This window comes from Spermophilus citellus (assembly GCF_964194105.1).
Source record: "Spermophilus citellus genome assembly, chromosome: 9".
Taxonomy (NCBI): domain Eukaryota; kingdom Metazoa; phylum Chordata; class Mammalia; order Rodentia; family Sciuridae; genus Spermophilus; species Spermophilus citellus.
The window spans coordinates 89109645-89132234 of NC_138191.1; the positions used below are offsets into that span (position 1 = coordinate 89109645).

The window sequence follows — 22590 nt, forward strand, 5'->3', positions numbered from 1 at the left end:
CTTTCTTTCTTTCTTTCTTTCTTTCTTTCTTTCTTTCTTTCTTTCTCAAAATGCTAATGGTAAAAGTGTTTGGAATATGCTCAGCTTTAGAATGAGACATGAGTTAGTAGCTCACTGACTCATTCCCTGGCTGTCTGGGTCTCTTTAAAGAAACCAAATATTCCACCTCTAGCAATTAGAGAAATGCAAAAAGAAACTACACTGGCAATTATCAGTCAGAATGGCAATTATCAAGAATACAAGTCACAATAAATGTTGGCAAGGATCTGGGAGATAATGTATACTCATACATTGCTGGTAGAACTGCAAATTGGTGAAACCTCTGTGGAAAGTAGTATGGAGATTTCTAAGAAAACTTGGAATGGAACCACCATTTGACCCAGATATCCCATTCCATGGTTTATACACAAAGGACTTAAAATCAGCACACTACAGTGACACAGCCACATCAATGTTTATAGCAGCTCAATTCACAATACCTAAGCTATGGAAATTAACCTACATATCCTTAAACAGATGAATGGATAAAGAAAAAGTGGTGTATATATATATATATATACACAATGGGATACTACTCAGCCATAAAAAGATGACTTTATGACTTTGCCAGTAAATGGATGAATCTGGACACTATCATGTTAAGTGGAATAAGCCAATCTCAGAGACCCAAAGGTCAGATGTTGTCTTTGATATGTGGATGCTAACTTAAAACAAGGATGGAAGGGAGAATGGAAGTTCAGTGGATTAGACAAAGTAGAATGAAGGGAAGGGAGGGGAATGGGAATAGGAAAGACAGAAGAATGAATCAGACATCACTTTCCTATACTTATGTATGAATGCATGACAAATGTGACCCATATCGCGTACAATCTCAAGTATGGGATCATAATTAGAATAAGCTATACTCCATGTATATATAATATGTGAAAATACACTTTACTATCATGTCTATCTACAAAGAATAAATAAAAATTAAAAAGAAAAAAAGAAAAGCAAATATTCAGGCTTTGGAGGCCCAGCCTTCTTGGGTGAAAAATTCTTCATGAATCTGTATGGAATTTCTTGCCTCACTGGCAGACTAAAACTTGAAGGTTTCCCACATCTATTAAACAGGAGAGAGATCTCCTTCACGCCACCTACCTGAGTTGCTTGGATGTTCACATTTCCTTCTCTTAAGAGCTTCCAGACAACAGCCATGTCTTCATCGGTCTCCGCAGAAGCCAAGGGAGTGATCATCACGGCAGTATAGCCAGCTTTAGTTCTGGTGGTCGACATTGCAGACCCCTGCAAGATGAGCAACCAGGGATGGAATAGCCCCAAGGAGCCAGAAGGCAGCCTCCACTTTAGCCAGGTCAACAAGATGCTGCTTGCTGGTTAATAATCCAAAGAATAGAGCCTCGCCACCCACAGCAGGAGTCACTGGTTTACAATTCTGGCAGCATTTAAAGCTGGCTACCTTTCTTTAACAAGTTTTCTGAGGATACCCAGGAAGGGAGGTCCACAGGAGGCCAGAGATGGCCAAAGGGTCAATGACCATGACTTTACTTCCTAAACCTGAGCATATGACATTATTCTCATTTTACAGATGAGGACTCTGAGAGGCTAAGAAGATGCATAAACTATTCATGTGCAGGTGAAGCAGAACCAGGGCTCAGGACTGTCTGGGTCCTGAGCCCATCCCTCACCAGCCACATGTACCCACAGCTGTGCACTGCAGGTCTCACTCTCACTAACTCATGTCTGTATGTAAATCAGGCTGGTGGCTGGGCATGTAAGTCCTTTAGGATAAACATAGAAAGTCTTCCAGAAATGACCATCTCACTTGAAAAACAGCGAGATAAAAACACCATAACTTTTGAATAAAACAAGAATCAACTTTCACAACATAATGTAAAACTGTGTGAAAAATTCTCCAACATGCACACACACATTTTAAATTTTCTGTTTTTTTTTTTTAAATATATAACTGTTTTTGAAAAAGAGTCTTACCAAGTTGTCCAGGCTAGAATTGAACTTGTGATCCTCTTGTCTCCGCCTCCCCAGACACTGGGATTACAGGTGGGTGCTACTGCACCCAGCTAAAACTGGTATACTTTTTGAGATGAAGTAGTAAAGAAGAAAGGAAAATAAATTCTTGGTTTGTGGTCCTGAGGCTATCCAAAGGAGAGGTAACGATTGTGAGACACAGATGTCTCTTATATAAATGATGTCACTTCTCCAGGGTAGTATTGTGTGCAAAACCAAATTGTCCCTGTGCAGTTGTTCATTAGAAAAACCTAGGTTGCTCTTTTGGGCAAAATAACAAAATTATCTCAGTAGATCAAGACAGTCTTTCTTAGGCTGCCCTCCTCTGTGGAAAAGAGTGAACTACAGAACCTACCTCATAGGTTTATTGTGGAAGTTATAGTTAATGTACTTAAATCTCTTAGAGCATGCGTAACACATAGTAAAAGCTTAGTGTTAACAATGATCATTCAGAATAGTATTCTTGTAGATTAGGAATTCATTAGAAGAAATATAATTTATAGAACACTGTTAATTAGGGCTACTTACAGGTTCTGTGCAAGGAGAGAACCCAGCATTTGTTTGATATTCCCTCTGCTCCATCCCAAGCATTTTTAGGAAGTGTGCCATTGTTATACCTGAGTGCCAATGGATCTGCAAACCTTGGTCTGGCTGACTCATTAGCAGTTTTTCCTCTCGAGCCCCTCTGACCATGGCTGTGATTGAGTGGGTTACGAACATTGAATGATAACCCAGTGCACCACCTCAGAAGCCTGTCCTGATTAGGAGTGAAGGTGGACACTGCTGTGTTAACAATTTTTGTTTTTACCCCTACTTTCAGTTTGCTTTAAGATGTGTGAATAGGCCTCAGGTTACCAGCACTCTTATCTCTTCAGAACATGATGTGTCCCACACTGCAGTGAGGTCCTCACCAGGGGCCCAGAAAAGGGCTGAGGATCCACATTCACGCCACATGCTTCTGAAAGGCTCTCCATTGAGCATGCTCCAACGCAACAAGCTTGCACCACTAGGGACCCAGCTTATGGAGGTGTACTCTGTGGTTCTATTCGCAATAACAATGAGTCACAGCCTGGCTGGTGGCGCACACCTGTAATCCCAGCAGCTCGGGAGGCTGAGGCAGGAGGCCCACGAGTTCAAAGCCAGTTTCAGCAAAAATGAGGTACTAAGCAACTCAGTGAGCCCCTGTATTTTAAATAAAATATAAAATAGGGCTGGGGATATGGCTCAGTGGTTGAGGGTCCCTCAGTTCAATCCCAGGTAAGGAGGAGGAGCAGGAGGAGGAGGAGGAGGAGGAGGAGGAGGAGGAGGAGAAGGAGGAGAAGTCACTTTCTGTACAGCACTTTACAGTTTGTAATGTGCTTTTCATATGCTTCACAATGGCCTCTGAAGGGAGCCCAGGTTTGGGAGTGTGACAGATCTGTCACTCTCAACACCCTTTCTACTGATGAGAGAAAGTAATGGCATTTTGGGCCTGTTCTGCACAATTCTTTTCACCCTCTATGCTAGTACATCAAAGGGGAAGCTTCCAAACTACCTTAAAGTTGATGAGTGTTAGCTGGATGTCTAATCAATGGTAGCAGAAATTTACAGCACCCAAATCTTAGGGTGTCTGCTTGCTGTCCTGGCCTAGCTCACCTAGAACTCCTAATAGGCTACAAGTCTGGGAGCTACTTAAGACAGGGATCCATGTTACTGGTCTTTGGATTCTTCAAACACATACTAGGTGCTCTCAAAGCCTCAGACTGTCCCTGTAAACCACTTGAGGGCAGTAGAAAAAGTCTAGATTGGGAGAGTGACAGATCTTGGTTTGAATTCTTGCTTTGTGACAGATTCTGGGATCTCAACCAAATTTACTGACATCGCTGGGCCTCAGTTTCCTCACTTGGAAAATGCAATTAATATCTGTTTCACAATCTCCACAAGGATTGTATATGTGAACATGCATGTCATACCTAAACCAGTTTCTGGGATGGGGAAGACACTCAAAAGACTCTAGCTACTGTTCTTCATGTTCTCAATTGAAAGCACAGAATACTGGAAATGGGAAGTGGAATACAGAGGCATGCTCCACTGAACCATATGCCTCCCTCAACTGAGCTACCATGTTGATGGTACCCAGGAATCCATGAATAACTGAAATCAATAACATTGACTCAATCTTAGAACTGGAATTTAAATGCTGGGGATTGAATCCAGGATCTTGTGCATCCGAGGCAAGCACTCTACCAACTGAGCTATATCCCCAGACCCAATGGAATTTAATTTCTTGATGATGTGAGAATTAGATAGAAGTTTAGGCTATTTTTACATATGTCACCTTTTCGGTTTGGAAGAGCCTCAAGGCTGCTTAAAAGAACAGTGGAGAACTGGAAGTACACTGGAGTTTAACTGAACTCCAAGAGTCATCCATTACTCATTCCTTTAACAGAGAGCATCATCCAGGAACTGGATTAGGAACTTGGACAGAAAGGGACAGACAAGAGCCCCTTTTCACAGAATTAATATTCTGTTGGGTAGAAATACATAAAAAGATCATCTAAAGAAAAAATAAAATAGGTGTTCCTCTAGAGCAACAGATGGGGTGTAACCCCTTTAAATAGAGTCACCAGAATGACTTCAAGGAGGTGACATTTGGGCTGTGACCTGGGTAATAATGAGCCAGTCCTACAAAGAGTTTCAAGGGAAAGAGTCTTGATAGAAATAAAATACAAAGATCCCAGGAGCAATGAGCTAGGTGAGAATGAGGCCAGCATGGCTGGGTGGAACACAGGAGAAGAGTGTGGTGACACAGGGACAGCTATGCCAGGTGGGATCCTGCAGGACAGACCATGGAAGCAGGCAGAGGAAGTTAAGTTAGATGAACAAGACCTGAGAAGTGGGAAAGCTGTTGGTTTCTGATATCAGACACTGTCACTCCCCCACCCCACCCCCAACCCCGGCCCCACGCTTCCTTAATAAGGGAGCAGATCAGCCTCTGCTCCAATTCCTGGAGCCAAACTTTCCCAGGACTCCAGTGCTTTTGCTCTAGCCAGCCCCTCCCGAAACTCTACTACTTTAGATTTTGGATTTGGAATTCTCAATAGCTTTCTGGACATTTTTGCTTGGATGACTACTAGAAACTGAAAATCTGCCTCCCCACACTTGCTCCTTTCCTTTTTACAACACCATCATCTTCTCAGCCATCAAAGCTTGACAGAGAGCTCTGACTCCCCAGGCCCATCACAGCCAGGTGGTCACTAACTCTCCAGTGACTTTTTGCTCTTCTATTCCTGCTATGATCATCTAGTTCTCACTACCTCTCTGTGGAGCCTTGCAGTGGACTCCCAACTAGCCTGCCACCTCCTCCTATCCTTCCTCCACTAATTGCTCCTACCACTGAAATATGCTTCTTGGAGAATTGCCCTGGTGATAGAGCTCCCTACACAAAAATCTGTACTACTTCCCAGCACCTTTCAAACAGGTGTCAGTCTGGCACACAAAGTCCTCCATGCCAATGGCTCCAACTTACCTTCCCAACTTTTGTTCACATCTTGTCCAAACCAGGAGCCATTCTGACCTCCAGGTGTCTTTTCTTTTCTTTCCCTCTATGGTGCTCTCCTCACCTGGACACTTCTCTGCCTGTGGAACCCCATCTGCTTCAGGGCACCTTTCCTGCTCCTGCATTGAATATTATCTCACTTCTTCTGCATCCCTAAATCACATTCGGCATCCCTCTTCGGAGCTATCTTGCCCTGCTCTTTTGCATGTCAGGTTGTAGCCAGTAAGGACCTGATAAGTAATCAATAATTATCTCACAAACAATAACAGAGTCCAATTGGTCAAATGGAGCCAAACTTTGTTAAAAAGTATCTTAGAAAGACAAGAAATAGTAGAAATAGTAACCTTTCCTAAGGCAGTGTGGTAGAGCTCTGAAGTTGAAAAGACCAAATCTAGAATCTGCTCTACAATTTATCAGCACTGTGACCTGAGTAAGTTTTAGAACTCTCTGAGCCTAACAAATTGAGAATAATATCATAAGTCCATTATGGAGAATGAATGACATAATATAGGCAATATGGTCTAGTCCAGTTTCTGGAGTAAAGAAGGAACTCTGAGGAGTGAAGAATTTTCTTGCTGGAAAGAGGTATGGTACAAGAATGGCCCTCAGCTACAGAGGAGGCTGAGAGAGGAGGATTGCTTGAGCCTAGGAGTTGGAGGCCAGCCAGGTAACATAGTGAGATCCTCTTTAAAAAAAAAAAAAAAAAAAGGTCTGGGATCCAGACTGCAGGTGCAGCCATTTCTGACCTGTGTCCAGCAGCAGCTTCACGATGGAGAAGTTGGAGTGGGACACGCTGTAGTGGAGGGCTGTGTTCCCGTTATGATCAGCCAAGTTGACAAGCAGCTTCAGGAGATGTGGGGAGTGAGGCTGGACTCCAGCCAGGTAGGCGGCCACCATGGCAGGGCTAGATGACTTCCGGCTGGAAACACGGAACCACTCTTGACTGATGGTGTTCAAGCTTTGCCTCTGAAACCCCAAAAGATTCCAGTTCTGAGAGATTCCCTGGTCTAGGATGTCCCACTTGACACCAGGATGTGTCAGCTTTGAATGTTTCTGCCTCCATCCCTTATCTCCCTGTATCCCTGCAGGGGATTTATGTAGGGGACTGACAGACAGCAAGGTTGGGAATGCAGGAACACATGGGACCTGTGATCAACCCTCCATGGGAGGTAGCAAGGAGTTCTGGGATGACACTGCAATAACCAGGAACAACTCCCTTTCCTAGGTGATGGCCTGAAACTAGTGTAAGTTGAGGTCACAATCTGTGTGCACCAGATTACTAAAACTCTCTTTCATGCCCACATGGTCAGTCTACATTGACTTACCCCTTATGGCACGAGGACTCTTGCCTTTTTATACTAGGCATAGCTGGAAAGTCACAACATTATACAGACAATCATACGCAATTTACGCTGGAAATAAAACCCAAACAGGTGGGCTTGAATTATTCTTGACTTTCTTTTCCTTTTTTTTTTTTTTTTTTTGTGGTGCAAGGACTTGAACCCAGGGCCTTGTGCATTCTAGACAAGCACTCTACCTCTGAGCTACATCTCCAACCCTGTTCTTGGCTATGAGTTTTGTTGGGCTCTCCAAAGGGAAAAGTTTAACCACCCATGACAGGACCCCTGCTCTCTGTAGCATCTGGCTCCCCTGGACCATAGGAGTGTCAAAGTTGATGACATCAACTCTGTATGTAACATGACCTAAGGGCTTAAAATAACACAAGTTTAGATTATTTACCTAAAGGGGAGGGGAAGCTATTGGGGTATGGTTGTTATGAATGATTTCATGCTCATTCTGAAAAGAGCACTAGGTTTGGAGTCACTAAATCAATGTGATTAGGTTTGAGTCCTGTTTCAGCTTGCGACCTTGGAAGTATGTAACTTTTTTGAATACTACTTGTCCCTATTACAAAGTGGGAATGGAAAAATGGGCTGTGTTCCTTATTTCCAAGTCTCTGCAGAGTGGGGTTCTTGCATAGCCTGCGTTGTCTCTCAGGCAGGGGCAAGGAGGGAGCACAGGGGGACATCCATGCTCAGATCTTAATGTGGGTATGGTTGTGGGGTTGCACATACATGGCCTCTGATCACTTGCTTTTCCAATTCAGGAACAGAGAAATCACTTGTGGCCAAAAGACTTTTACGTATCAGAATCTCTCCCTGTCTCCTTTCTCCTTCTCCCTCCACCTTCCTTCTCTCTCTCTCTCTCTCTCTCTCTCTCTCTCTCTCTCTCTCTCTCTGATCCTAGAAAGGAATATCTGCTTCACCCAAGGAATCTTCAAGAAAATCTGGAGAAAGATTTCATAGTAAGGAGCATATCACTGGATTTTAAATGAAGAGGTAAGACTTAGATCCATAATTTGTTTAAGAACAAGAAACAGGAGTTTCAATTCACATCCACACCGCACACTGCTTCTTTAAGTCTGGGAACTGCCATATGCCAAATCAGCTACGATAAAATAATAAAAATTGCCTGGCCAAGTAATAAACTCTGTTGAATTAATATTTTTACTCTTTGGGCTCTTCTGTAGAGGAGAGCAAAATAAGTTTTAAAACACTTACAGGTTGTTCTGCTGTGTTTCTGTCAGCTCTCTCCTACCGTGGGAAATGTGCCCATGTCAGTAGCTCTTGATTAAAAGTAGGACCCAATCATCGCATGTTCAAATCTCCATGGGCCACAAAGGTACAAAGGAGCAAACATGGATTTTCTTGTTTCTGGACCCATAGGTGCACTTTAAGTAAAGCAGTAATAACTATGGAATTATGTGTCAGAGCTTCAGGGGGTGGACACACATCACTCATCACCACTGTTGTGTTGATGAGGAGGCAGGCTCTGAGCCTTGCCATCACTCACTTCTTGCCTCACAGGTGAGGTTCTGGGACCAGAACCCACAGCTCCCATTCCACGTGCTCTTCCCGCTCCACCCATATGTTTCCCCAACCTCAGGGCAGAGGTTTGAGCCTCAGCCACAAACACTTTGGTGACAGACACTCCAGTGGCCATGCCTAATCTCCCTTGGTAAATGCCTCTGAGCCCCTGACCTACTTTCTCATGCAGATTGATCCTTCCACATCCTCAGCATAATCCATCATTTTGGGTGGCAGCATTTGGGTAAATGACAGAATTCCCTGAGGAGAGGGACTCCTGTGTGCACACTCACACCCCAGCATAAGGCAAGGGGCCAAAGCACCCTGGTGGGAAATCTTTACACAACAATGGAAAATCAGAGTACCAAGAGCTGGTCGGTGGTGGTCCCAGTTTCCGGCAGATACTGGCTCAATGCTCCGCATGCGTTAAGAAATTCTTCTGAGGGTTTATATCTAAAGAAAACAAACACACACGTATGTGTGTGTGTCTCTTTGTGTGTGTGTATATATATATACACACACAGAGAGAGACACACACACAGAGAAGCACATTTATGTAATCATTCTCCACGTTGATTAAAAAAAAAAAAAAAAACAACTCTCATTTTCCTCTTTCACTTCTCAGCAACTCAAACACCCAAACCCAGTAACTCCCCCAGGATAGGGAACATTCCTCAGAAGTGTGGGGTGATCTGAGCACCCTGCTGATGTGGCTCTGAAGAGCCTTTGCATCCTGCTCTTGTTGGAACAGATAAACCAAGTTGCAGAGGCTGTGGGCTCAACACAATGCCTGACTCACTGGGGACTGGAGGGCTGCTGTTCTGACTCTGGATAAAATTTTTTTTCCTGGGTGGACTAGAAAAAAAAAAAAAATCCAACAAACCCAACACATACCAGCAAATCTCTTCAGGTCCTTCTTCCATGAAGGAACCACAAGGGCTAAGAGTTCGTAAAATGAGAATCACTGACACTGGGTGCCACAGCGACTCGCACACAAGCCTCAGTGGGCTCCAATGGCACCGGTCCCTGAGAGCCCACACTTTTATTTATTTTTAATTTTTTGCAGTACTGGGAATAGAACCCAGGGGCGCTCTACCATCAAATTGCCATCTCAGACCTTTTTATTTTTTGAAAGACAGAGTCTCACTAAGTTGCCCAGGTTGACCTGGAACTTGAGACCCTCCTGCCTCAGCCTACCAAACAGCTGGGACTGCAGGTGTGCGCCCCTATGCCTGCTTGCTCAGCACAGTCTCATCGGGCTGCCAGACAGAGCACCCTGTGCACCTGCTCACAAACCAGCCTCTGTTGCTGCTCAGCATTCCCCCAGCAGCAGGCTGCAGGTGGTGATGATGATGATGGTGGTGGTTCTGACTCAGCTATTGCTACTCTCATCAGGAGCCCATTCCATGGCAGGAACTGTGTGAGGCACGTTAGTGCTTTTTCTCACACAATTCTCAGATCAAATCTAAGATGTCACTATTATCCACATTTTTTCAGATAAGGAAAGGGAGGTGACCCCAGCTTAAGGACCTTGCCAAAGAATACCATGGCAGAGGCAGTTCTTGGATCAAGGTGTCGTCAGCTCCAAAGGCTGATCACTTTCTTTTCCAAGTCAGGAAAAGAAAAACTCCCCCTCTCCTTTCTCCTTCCCCACCACCTTCCTTCTCTCTCTCTCCCTCTCTCTCCCTCTCTGTCTCTCTCTCCCACCCCCCACCCCCAATCACATCACGTGCCTCTCATCACTTTACAGGGTGGTGTCACCTGGCCAACAAGAGAGGCAGAGAAGTGTATGGGTCAGAACCAGCAGGTCCAAACTGCTCTGCTAGCAGCATCACTTCCCTCCGCAGCCTCCATCTCCACTCCTGTAAAGTGGGGATCATAGTGATGGCTGCCTTGCAGGATCGTGAAAAGGCTTATATAAAATAATACTTGTCCATCCATCACATTTCCAGGGCTAGGTGAATGTTGGCTTTATCCACAGAGCTCTACCTATGACAGAATATTCCAGGAGTCATGTCTGTTTAGTTCAGCCACTGCCCAGAGCCCAGCCTGGAAGAAAACTCAACAAACTATGCCCAACGGGTGGATCAACAAATGACCCAATGACCGAATGGAAGGGTGAGTGCATGCCCTCACCCCTCACCAGAGGAATGGCTGTCCCCTCTGCACCCATCTGACTCACCTCTCAGCCTTGGGATGGGAGGCTTCTTCCCCATACCCGCTTTCCTGGCCTGTGCTGTCAGTGCCCTCCGGGACATCCCGTCCAGCCTCGCAGTTGGTGGCATCTTTGCCCCGCCTGTGTTCTGGGCCATCACATTTCTTCTCAGCCTCGCTGTCAGACAAGTCCTCTGGAGAGCTGTCCTCACCACTGGTCTCCTCGCTGGAAGTGGTCTCATAGCTGGAGAAGGAGAAGAGGTCACTCGTCCTGTCCTACCTGCCCAGGGCTATGTCAACACCAAGGAGAACAAGGCAGGTCTCAGGTCACACTCCCCAGTTTACTAACCACATCCTGCAGGCCAGGATGAGGAGGCTCCCAGGAACCCTACAGTCAGAGAAACAGGCTCTGGTGCCGGATGCCATTTGTGAAGAAAAGCTAATTTTTGCTCTTTGCAGCAAATACACCAACACCCTATCCCTGAATTGGCTGATGATTTGATGATTCAGACAGGCAATCCAAGGTTCTCACAGAGCCATTTGCTTCTGGAATCCTAATGTTAGGTCCAGAGAGGAGCCCAAGTCTAGGTTAGCATCCCCACCTCCACCCTGACATCCCTGAATTGCCTGACAAGTCTTCACATCTCTGGGCGGAAGGGAGACCTCCTGCAGCTCTCTGCTCCCCAGCCCAGGGTGAGACTGGTAAGGGGTGAGCTCACCTGCACCTGCTCCCAGCAGGACTCAGATACTCAAACAAGCACCTGCTTTTCTCACCTGAAGCCTGTTAGAACTACAACTTGGAGCAGCAAAAGTGTGGTCTCAGGTACTGGTGGCTTTGCTCCTGACAGTGATTCTTACATTCAGCTATAAACGATCCTATTGCCTTGTCACAACCAGAGACCAGGGGCATAGTACTGGACGATTTACCAATTCCCCTGCCGATATTCAACAGGAGATCCCAATGGAGGATGCTGGTATTAAGATCTGGGATTTGAGGACACTCCACAGAGCCACAGGGATCAGTGACTATGGTTGCTGCTGAACCCCTAAGGTCCTTTATCCATCAGTGGCTTCTACATAAGAACTTTGGGCTCACTGAATCTGCAAACCCAGCAGTCTCCCGGGTATGCCTGCATTCTGTTTTGCTTAATTCTCAGATATTTCTTCTCCATTGTGTTTGGAATAACAGTTTCCTTTTGTGATAAAGAAATGGGGGACATACTATGTTTACCAAGCTGTGTTCATCTTAGAATTGCTTCCATAAAAACTTCACCTAGGGCTAGAAGTGTCACTCTGTGGTAGAGCACTTGCTTAGTATGTGCAAGGCCCCAGAGTTTTGATCCCCAGCACCACAAAGGAAACAAAACACAACAAAAACAAATTCAAATAAAATTTTTACCTGGAAAAAATTCATTGAGCACCTACTATGTGCTAGGTAGTGTTCTAAGTACTTATATCAAAGCCCCTGCCTTAGGGGAGCTTATATGCTAGTAGGAAGAGGCAGATACAGACATGCAACAAATATTATATACAGAAAGTGATAAGAATAATGCACAAAGTTAAAAAGGGCCATGGGCTAGTGTTGGGAGGAAGAGCTACTTCAATTAGGACATGGGTTCTTAACCTCAGCTGCACATTAGAACTCTTGGAGGGGGTTAGCATTCCCAGTAGGTGGACTGTCTCCCAGACTAATTAAACCTGAGTCTTCAGCATGGAGATCAGGATTATTTATGCTCCCGCACCCCAGGAGGGGCTCAGTCTAAGCAGGGGAAGCAAATGCCAGGGCCTTGAGATGGGCCTGAGCTCAGCATGTTGGAGGGAGGCGAGGCAGGATCTGGGGTGGACAAGAAGGCTGAACCATGATCCAGTTCCTTCAGGTTTGGGCACAGAGAGGGACTGTGAAGGGCATTTACGCTGGGCAGCAGCTTGACCTGCATTAGGCTTGGAGATTAGGCTGATCCTCCTCCTCTGCATGTGAACTGGTAAAAGCAAAAAACATGGTTCTTCATGGGCCAGAGGGTCACATACCAGAGGAAGCGGGAGCAGCAGCCCACCTGACAATCTGCTTCATCATTTCTGATGTTTCCCTCACAGAAACTACAACAATGATGCCACCCCCGATTGTGTCTAGTGTTTTGTGTGACTTAAGTTTGCAGGATCCCCACTTTTTCTGGGCAGTCTCCCGGACACACCGCCTGCTGGGCTGGACCCCTCCTTGGGCTTCCACAGCATCCTGTGCTTCCTTGACTAATACATCTGGTCTTGGCACTTCAGCATTTCTCCCTTGTTTCTTGACGTATCTGAGAGCTAAAGGTAGGGACCTTGATCTATTTGACTTTGTTTTTTTAATACCCACCACCTAGCATATTGTTGGCATTTAATAAATGCTGAATGAGCAATTTAGAAAATACAGTCATGTGCTTAGTGACATCATAGATGTTTTGACTTTTGTAAGTACTTTGTGGTGTCCCATAGTGACAAAAAGTGCCTAATGCTGCATTTCTTAGAGGTATACCTGGTTGTTAGGTGACATGTGACTGTAATTTTCTTTCTTTCTTTCTTTTGGGCACTGGGGAATGAGCCCCAGGGGGTTTTACCACTGAGCTACATCCCAGGTCCTTTTAAAAAAATCTTTTCTTTTAAGACAGGGTCTCACTAAGAAGCTGAGGCTGGCCTCAAACTTGCAATCCTCATGCTTCAGCCTCATGAGTTGTTGGGATTAGAGGCATGTGCCACTGTGCCCAGCTGCATGACTATATTCTAAATCCAATGTTTAAGTCCCTAGACTACAGAAGGCTTGGTTCATGTTCTTTATCAATATACTGGTTGTTTCCCTTCATTGCCCAAAACTTGGGTTTGGTTTGCAGTAAGTTAAAGGAGAAACATTTTAAACACATACAATTGTACTAGTTTCAGTGTCATGGTTCGGGTTAAAGACCTTCCTCAAAGGGTCCATGTTCTTCCAAACTCCCAGAAACCACCCAGAGTCCTGGCCCTGGGGGAGACCAAAGCCAAGTATATTAAAAGCAGAGGTTCCAACAAACCAGCACATCTGGCAAAGAGCCAAACATGTGCAAACCCGACATGGAGTTTTAAAGGACCTTGGAGATTAATTCCCTTGCAGAAGAACAAAAACCAGATGCTTCCCCCTAGAAAAGACAGCACCGAGGACAACAGCAGGAGAGGTAGCAGGGAAGGCAGTCGGAGCTTCACAAGCGATGCTTACCCACCGTTAACCCCAACAAACTGAAGGTTCTTTTTGGTCCCATTACCTCCTGCACGGAAGCCATAGTCTTTCTTTTTCATTATGGATTTAAGGCTGGTCGGCGGGGAGCTCTCTAGGTAGATACAACATCACAGGTTAGAAAGATCTTGGAGTAGCAAAAGCAGGGCTTTTCCTTTAAGGGGATACAGGTTGCAGGTGTGTGAAAAGGTGGACAGGGACAGAAACCAGATAATGCAAATCAAATGTTTTGGGGACTTTGGGCAGAAGTCTGGTTTTCTGGTGGCTGTCAATAGAATGGTTCCTGTTAATGATGCCCCTCTCTGTATGGCTGAGTAGAGAGACTGGAACATTCTCCCAGGGAACCACATGGGCACATGTCATTGTTGTCCCTATCTTATGGCTAGGAAATCTGAGACTCAGGCTTCCTTGGGGAATGGCAGAGCAGGAATAGAACTGAGGTCTGTGGACTCATGGGCCAGTACCCTTCTCCACTCAAGGGCACCTCAGCAGTCCTTTCTAGCTCGTGTGCACATTGACACTTGTGATGTGGGGGTAGTGATGACACTGGAGACATGTGAGCAAGGGCACAACCTCATGCTGTGCTCAGTGGTATGGGAGGCATTTCCCAAGGGACAAGATGGAAACTAGTGCCAAAATGAGAAGGCAGCCAACCTGTGACCTGTGGCAGGAAGCAGACTTGCATGCTGCCCACTGAGCCAAGCATGGTAATGGCTCCACTCTCCTCAACAGTGAAGAGTGTGAGATGGGTCAGAAGAGGAGGAGCTGCTCTGGCCCATGTGAGCCCCTGCGCCCATGCATGCGCACAGAAAATACAGTGAACAATTCCCAATCTCTATATAATGCTCATCCAAAACCAGGCTAGAGAAAACCTCTGATGTGGGAGGGCCAGAAAGCGTTTTTCCTGTTCCAGCAGGAATGCCCTTGGCCAAGGGCAGGACCACCCTTGGCCAAGACTTTGCCTTTGTGTGATGAAATGAGAACAGCGCCCCCTCTGGGTAGACCCAGTGCTGCAGGCACATGGTTTGGCAAAGGGAGCGTGGGCTGGATTTCAGCTCCTATTTGCCCTCCCTGGCTGGCATCTTTGTGGCTGACACTATCTGTACAGCTGTATGTGGTGGCCCTGCAGTCAGACTCACACCTATACAAGGAGAGTAGAGGTGCGGCCCGCATGGTTACACAGGTCAGTTTTTATTCCACTAGGCTCCTGGAGGTGCTAAAATCTTTTTAGAAATCTACTCATGTAACCAAAACCCCTTTTCCCTTGGATTTGTCATATAAAGGAGAAAAGGTTCCCTGCCTTGGGCACCTGTATTTACCAGTTGGAGGGGAGGAGGGTGGGGCTGCAGGCTCCTGTGGGGGAGCCTGGGCTGAGTAGGCAGACAGCAGCTGGTTGAGGGAGCTGAGCAGCTGGCTCTGGATGCTGCTGAGCTTGGAGGCAGGCTGCTTGATGGCGCTGGCCAGCTCCGGGTACCCATGCTCCAGGCAGCTCCACTGCTCCTGCAGGAGCTCCTGGATCTTTTTCACATATTGCCCAATGGTGGCATCTGTTGGAGAGCTTGGTGGTCTTCCAGGGTGCTCCTTCCCTGGGAGCTCCTCCCTGACCCCTGGGGCAGCTTCTCTGTCACTGCTCCATGAAGAACCTTGTGCTGCCCTGGCCAGGCTCTCGCCTCCTGCCTGCAGGCCTCCCTCGTGCTCAGAGCCCGCTTCTTCAATCCTGAGTTCAGTGGGGAGGCAGCAATGTAAAGGGGAGGCAAGGACCTTCTCAGGTCCCTGTGGCAGTGAGAGCTGGGGCGGTAGCACAGGCTCTGCCAGTCTCTGACCCGCTCCAGTGTGACCATTTTGCCCCCATAGGAAGCCATTCTCCTCTCCCCTGGCCCCCCAGCTTTCAGAGTCTGTGATGCTCAGAAGGTTGACCCCGATGCTCTTGTCACATGACTCCCCTGGGAAGAGCCCACGGGGAGGGTCAGTGTTCACCATGGCATCAGCCTGGCCCTGGGCATCTCTGGACGTCTCTTGGCTAAGCTTTTCTTCCAACTGGGCTACAGTGCACTCCAGCTCGCGAATCCTCCGCTCCCGCGTCTTGATTTCCTCTTCCTGCTGCTGAAGGGCAGCTCGGACCTGGGTCAGTTCCTTGGTTCTGCCAGACAATTCATCCTCAAGGGCTGAGACCTGCTCCTTCAGGGTGGAGATGCTGTTGGGGTCCACCAGGGCAAGGCCCAGGCTTTCCTCAGTTACCCGGATGCCGATGCTTCTCACATCCAACTCTATGGGCGGCGGGGGTGGGATCTCACTGATGTTGAGCTCGATTTCCTCCAGAGGGAGCTCATTCTCAGGGATGGGAGATGGCAGAGGTGGGGGGCTGGGTGTTGAGGAGCCAGGGGTGAGAACCCCCTCTGCTTCTCTGGTTTGGTGTTCCCCTTCCACATCCTCTAGGAGTGCATTCTGGAATGCAGGAGGAGGCCCTGGGAGAAACAGGTGATTTGGAGCCTTCACTTCCCCCTCTGCAGGCTCAGCCCCCTCCTGGACTAGCTCTGGGAGCCCTGCCACCAGGTCTCCCAAGTCGCGGACTGTCAGTTGGGCTGATGCTCGAGGGCTGGAGCTGTGAAAACCTGCAAATCCTTCCGCTGGGCCAAAGGTGCCATCCCAGACGCTGCCGTCCCCCTGCAGAGGAGGGAAGGCAGGAGGTGCTGGGAGACCCGCGCTTAGGTTTGGCTCCTCCAAGGCCCTGTTTTGTGGCAGCGTGGCTGGCATGCTGGATGCTCTCAAAAGCTGGGGCCGCCCACTCCCAGAAGTGAGCTCGGCTTCCTCTGGAGCAGCAGCCTCCAGCTGCCTGGAGGCCTCCGCCAATAGGGCCTTCCTATGATAGCTCACCTGGCTCCCGCTGGCTGAGGCGTGGGGAGGATCACCTAGCAGCAGTGACTGGGTTTGCTCCTGGGTCCTGGGTGACACCTTCCTTGGCACTGCAGGGGACCAGTTTTGCTGGGGGATAGTAACATGGGGGCGAGCCCCACTGTCGGGAAGGCTGAAATTGCGGGGCAACGTGCTAAACTTGGCCTGCTTGGCTCTTCTGTGGATAGGAATCCTTTTGATGGTGTTCCCTTTCTCAATGTCATCTACATACTTGAGGAAGTCCAGGTCCAAGTGAAAGCCATATGGGGTCTCCACAGAGTAGGGGTGGCTCCTTGGAGGGTCTTTCTCTTCATTCCCCCGAGAGATCTGGTCTTTGGCTGAGAGGAAGGAGGAGGAGGAGGTGGGGAGAAGGAGGAGAAGGAGGAGAAGGAGGAGAAGAAAAGTTAACAAAATTTACAGGGTGATGAAACTTAATATCTGTGATTTCAACTTGACAATGTCACGTGAGATTTCTCCCAAATGTTCTAGCCTCTAAATTGTGCTGAGAAGTTCACAGTCCTTTTGACTGTACTGGAAAACCATCTTATTAAAGCAATGTGTATTTAGCCAGTGCCTGCAAGGGAACAGGTAGAGGGAATGATTTTTATTTGCAGTATGTCATCTCAGATGTTGCTGTGGAATCTGCCTGCAGACCAGAGAAACAACATTATCTCATACTTTTTTTTCCCAGTTGGAGTCATGTAACCATTGAAATGAAGTGGTCAGGAACTGGCACATCAGGGGGACTAATTGGCAATTATGGATATGGAAGATTTTGAAAGATGAGATACACAATTTGCTCAGCATAAATAAGAAACTTGCATTACTCAAATGGGAACTAGTAAATCTTGCTACACTGGAGGTATCAAGGAGTTACGCCCCCTACATTATTGAAGCTTCCTCCCATGCCTGAGCCTCCAGTTACAAGAAGATCAGAGAGAACTGGAACAAGTGAGCCTGCATAGCTAATGCTCTTTCCCTGTCGCGACCCCCTTGCCCGCAAGGAAGACGCAACACCAGGAATCTTCTTTCAGCCGTTTATTCGGATCCTCGAACTTTCTTCAACTAACTCCCGGAAGCCCCTCCCAGCCTTAATAAAGTATCCCAAGGCCCAATGCAAAGCTGCCACGTGGAGCTTTCTCATAGGGTGTCAAAGAACCATGCGCCAACTCTCCCAAATAAGGAGTTGTTTGTCACAGACCACAACGAGGCCAGCGCCATCTTGTAATGGCGACCACAGTCCGCCGAAGCGGCTAACCACAGTTCCCCCTTTTGTTTTCTAAAAACAATACAGGCGAGAGTAGAGGTCCTATCCCACTGTGCAGAAAGGGCTGCATAGTATGGCTCAGCCCCAAGGAGGCGCCTTCCCCAGATCTGAGGCCATATCAGCCTACGCTTTTCTCCGTGGGACGGGGCGTGGACGCGTCTAACCCGCATACAATAGGACATGCTCTCCTTGAGGTCCACTTCAAGGATCACTCAAGTGCAGTGCCTTGCCTCGCATCCTGTATCGTGACGATGGTGGACGAAGGGGGATAGCTAAGGCTGAACTGTGGCTGTATAGAAATACAACGATAAACAAGTTGGTAACACCCTAAAAGAAAGGCACGGGTCTTAAGGCGATAGAAAAGCACTAGTGTGGAAACCCATCTGCGTGCAATGGTAGGAAAGCCGGCAGAGTGCAAGGGCTTTCCAACACTAAGAGAATAACAAGGAAAGACATGTCGATCCCAGTGCAATGTCCGTAAGACTTGGGGTGCGACGACCATGTCAAAGATTTACTGTTTAATTTGCGCAAGCCAAACTTGAGGTGAGTTGCCATTTTCTAAAGCTGCAAGAGCTTGTATGATCATAGCCTTATCATGAGCATTGCGGGCCTTGAGGCGACAGAGAAACCATAAGCAGAGAACCATACCGAAGCAAAACATTGCCCCAAAAATGCCTACCCCCACCCACTCTTTAAAAAAGGAAAAGGCAGAAGATATCCAATCGGTGAATTGACCCAAAGTTATGGGATCGACATGGGTACTATTCAAGACAGCTATCTGGGTCAGTTGAGACTGGATCAGGTCTTCCGCTGCCATGGACCAATTTCCGGCCAAGTATTCACCAATGATACGGGAAGCATTCCTGGAATCATTAAATCTGACAGAGGTTATACATAAATGTGCACGTTGGTCCACACAGCCCAAAAGTACTAGGTCAGCCAATTCTTCTACCTGAGCTTGGAGTAAATCTATTCTTTGGTTGGCAGCCAAAATCCCTGACAAAATATGTTGATTAATTGCATTTTGGGATTCAAGTATGGTAGAAGTTTGTTGAACAACTTGATTAATGGTGGCAGCAGTCTGCACTTGACTGGCCATGGCCACTCCGGCCGTGACCGCTGCAGCAGCAGATACCGCCACGGCTGTCACTATAGCAGCTGTGATTCCAAAATCCCTGCGGACTCTAAGTAGCTCAACAATGGGGAATTCGTCAGGGTCCGCAGTGACTGGGATTGGGACAAAAGTTGGAATTTTCATAACCACCGCTACAGTCCAAGAACCATCCCAACACTCAGATAAGAGACAGGTAACATTAGAACAATCCAGCACCCCTGACGAGGTGTCATTAGCCAAAAGGAGTAAGAACGGGGATTGGACACAGACCATTGCAGGGGGCAATGCGGCATTATATAACAGAGAGTTGAACGAAACAGATGTGAGTCTTTTACCTCATTCACTCTCCCTAACAGTGCCAGAAACATTAGCCAGCCAACTTTTGGCTCCCAGCAATTGAGCCAGTGCAGAAATATCAGCTGAAGCCCCCTTTTCATTGGAGATCAGCCATTGAAACCAGGACCAACCCACTCCTGTAGAGGAGTTGACACTGTTGTTAAAGTTATAAACATACCTCTTAAGAGAGGGGGAAAGGGAGAAACCTTTAGCAACTTGACGTTGCTCCCAAGAATGATCCTGACAAGGCGTAAATGTTGGGGGGAAACCAAGATTAGGGGTACAGTAAGGAGAGGCCTTAAAATGGGTGGCATTATAAAGACTATTAGAAGAAGGAGGCACTGGGATTAGTACCTCGGAGATAATAGCCAAGGTAGTTGTGTTTAAAGCAGAGCTATTTGCGGGGGTTCCTGAGCCTGTTTGTTCCCCTGAGACTACTTGGCTCAACACAGCACTGAGAATGCTCCCTGAAACCTGACTGGACCGCAATGGGTCCTCCCAGTTAGTCAAATTCTTGGTCTTAAGACTAATACAATGAGTGTTCCCAAGGCTGAAACAAAAAACTCCTGTGAGATTAACTTGAGATTGATTAAAAATGCTATCCACGTCCCCTCTAGGAGAGGCACAGGGAGCAGACATCTCACATGAGGTAGAGAAAAGAGTGGGGAGGACACTAGAATTACCATGAACCGGCATCGGCATTGGCCAAGCCCGTGCCACTGCCCACCACTGCATTGGTGTCGTCTGCGTCATCGGTATCAGCACCAGAGCCAGAGCACTCAGCAGAATGAAGATCCTCATCGCGGGATTGCCGTGATAATTCTTGTTGCTGAGTAGTTGGTGCCAAGACTCTTCTTGTCAGGCGTTCAGGGACCCACAATGGTTCCGTGCGATCCTGAGGAAAAACACATACAGATCCTCGTGCCCATGTCAGCACGGGGTCAGGGCCGTTCCATTGGCCCGTAAGAACATCTTTCCACTTAACATAGCCAATCACAGAGGGCTGAGGGGACACATGTCTATCGGCCGCAGAGCGACCATGAATATCCAAATTCAAAAAATTAATGGTAAAGAGAGCTAAGGACAGGCGTTCTTTAGGAGTATGTTCAACTCCTATTCCCCCTTTTTGTTTTTGTAAAGTTTCCTTTAAGGTGCGATGAGCACGTTCAACAATGCCTTGCCCTTGAGGATTGTAAGGCAAACCATGAGTAAGTTGTACTCCCATAGTAGAACAAAAGGACGTAAATTGTCTGCCAGTATAAGCAGGTCCATTATCAGTCTTAAGGGACGTGGGCGCACCCCACGCCGCCCAGGCCTCTAGGCAATGAGTAATGACATTACGTGCCTTTTCTCCTGATAAAGCAGAAGCATGAATAATTCCGGAGAACGTGTCAACAGAAACATGGACATACTTGAGGTTACCAAAGTCAGGTATGTGTGTCACATCCATTTGCCAGACAACCAAGGGTTTCAATCCCCGTGGATTCACTCCATAAGTAGGGGGATGAAGAAACGTGACACAATGGGGACAGTGCAAAACTATCTGCCGAGCATCTGCTCTTGAAATGGAAAAACGCCTGCGCAGTGTTAAAGCGTTAACATGGAAATTTTGGTGAAATAATTTAGCCTCCTCTAAGGAGGAAGCCAAACAGATCAACTGACCTCTGGTGGCTAAGTCTGCACAGGCATTACCCTGCGATAACGGACCAGGGAGAGAAGTATGAGCCCGGATGTGCAGTGGATAAAAAGGAGCAGTGCGGCTACAGATAAGCTGTTGAAGCTGATTAAAGTAAGCAGATACATTACGGGCATCACTAATAGCTCCCACAACCTCCAAGATTTTTAGTGCTTGTACTACATAGATGGAATCCGAAATGAGATTAAAGGGAAAAGAACACTGCTTAAAAACCTCAATAACAATTTGTAGTTCCACCCACTGTGGATTTCCAGGAGCAAATTGATGCTGAACAGGGGGAGAATCATTAATTACATAAGCTCCCATTCCAGACTTGGAACCATCAGTAAAAATGTTAACAGCCCCCGGAATCGGACTAGATGAAGTTACTTTGGGGAAAATGATAGGATGTTCTTTAACAAAATGGAGTAACGGATGAGAAGGGTAATGATTATCAATGTCCCCTTGAAACGAGCAACATAAAATAGCCCAGTTATCTAGAGTAGCACACAAGACACTAAGTTGAGCTTTAGTATAGGGTATAATAAGAGAAGAAGGTGATTGTCCGAAAAATTGAATGCTTTGTTGAATCCCTTTAAGTGCTAATGCAGCAACAGCATCAGGATAATATTCTAAGGATTTTCCTGGGGATACATGTGGGTGTATCCATAGCAAAGGTCCTTCCTGCCATAGTACTCCAGTAGGTTGCTGCATAGTGGCAAGCACACATAGCTGGAAAGGTTTATCACTCTGGAGCCTGCATAAAGTTGCATGTTGTATAGCTTCTTCTACTGACATAAGAGCCGCTCTAGCCTCTTTAGTGAGGCTACGAGGGGAAGTAAGATCTGGATCACCCCTAAGAGTAGCATACAAAGGCTGTAGCATAACATTAGAAATATGTAAATATCCTCGTATCCAATTAATATCTCCCAGCAGTTTCTGAAAATCATTTAGAGTTTGGAGATCCTGAGTTCGTATGGTGATTTTTTGTGGTCGTAATTTGTCACACCCAATTGTTGCTCCCAAATATTTAATAGAGTCCCCTGTTTGAACCTTTTCAGGTGCGATATGCAGTCCAAATTGAGCTAACAACTTCACTAGGTCTTCATAGGCCTCATGAACTGTCTGCTCTGATTTAGCAGCCAATAGTACATCATCCATATAATGAATGATCTTGACGGAGGAATACTTGTGCCTGAGAGGTGCGAGTGTCTTCCCCACATACATCTGACACATAGTGGGACTATTAGCCATTCCCTGCGGCAACACTACCCACTCATACCTTTGATCTGGCTCCTCGTGGTTACACGAGGGAAGAGTGAAGGCAAAACGCTGCGAGTCTTTAGGATGCAAAGGAATAGAAAAGAAACAGTCTTTAATGTCAATAACAATAATGTGCCAGCCTTGAGGAACAGAGGAGAGCAGAGGCAGCCCTCTTTGAATGGGCCCCATGAGTTGCATTTGAGCATTAACTGCCC

The 22590-nt window shown here is 46.8% G+C and overlaps 1 protein-coding gene across 1 annotated transcript; it reads right to left on the reverse strand.

The window, feature by feature from the left end:
* Window positions 1-1213: 1213 nt before the first annotated feature.
* Window positions 1214-17263, reverse strand: LOC308656795 (KN motif and ankyrin repeat domain-containing protein 4-like; the record flags this gene model as incomplete). Its single annotated transcript, XM_081308154.1, has 7 exons — window positions 1214-1284; window positions 6310-6529; window positions 8796-8883; window positions 10613-10828; window positions 13811-13922; window positions 15148-17058; window positions 17236-17263. The coding sequence occupies 7 exons, from the start codon at window positions 17261-17263 to the stop codon at window positions 1256-1258; spliced, it is 2604 nt and encodes an 867-aa protein (XP_081164280.1). The 3' UTR covers window positions 1214-1255.
* Window positions 17264-22590: the final 5327 nt, after the last annotated feature.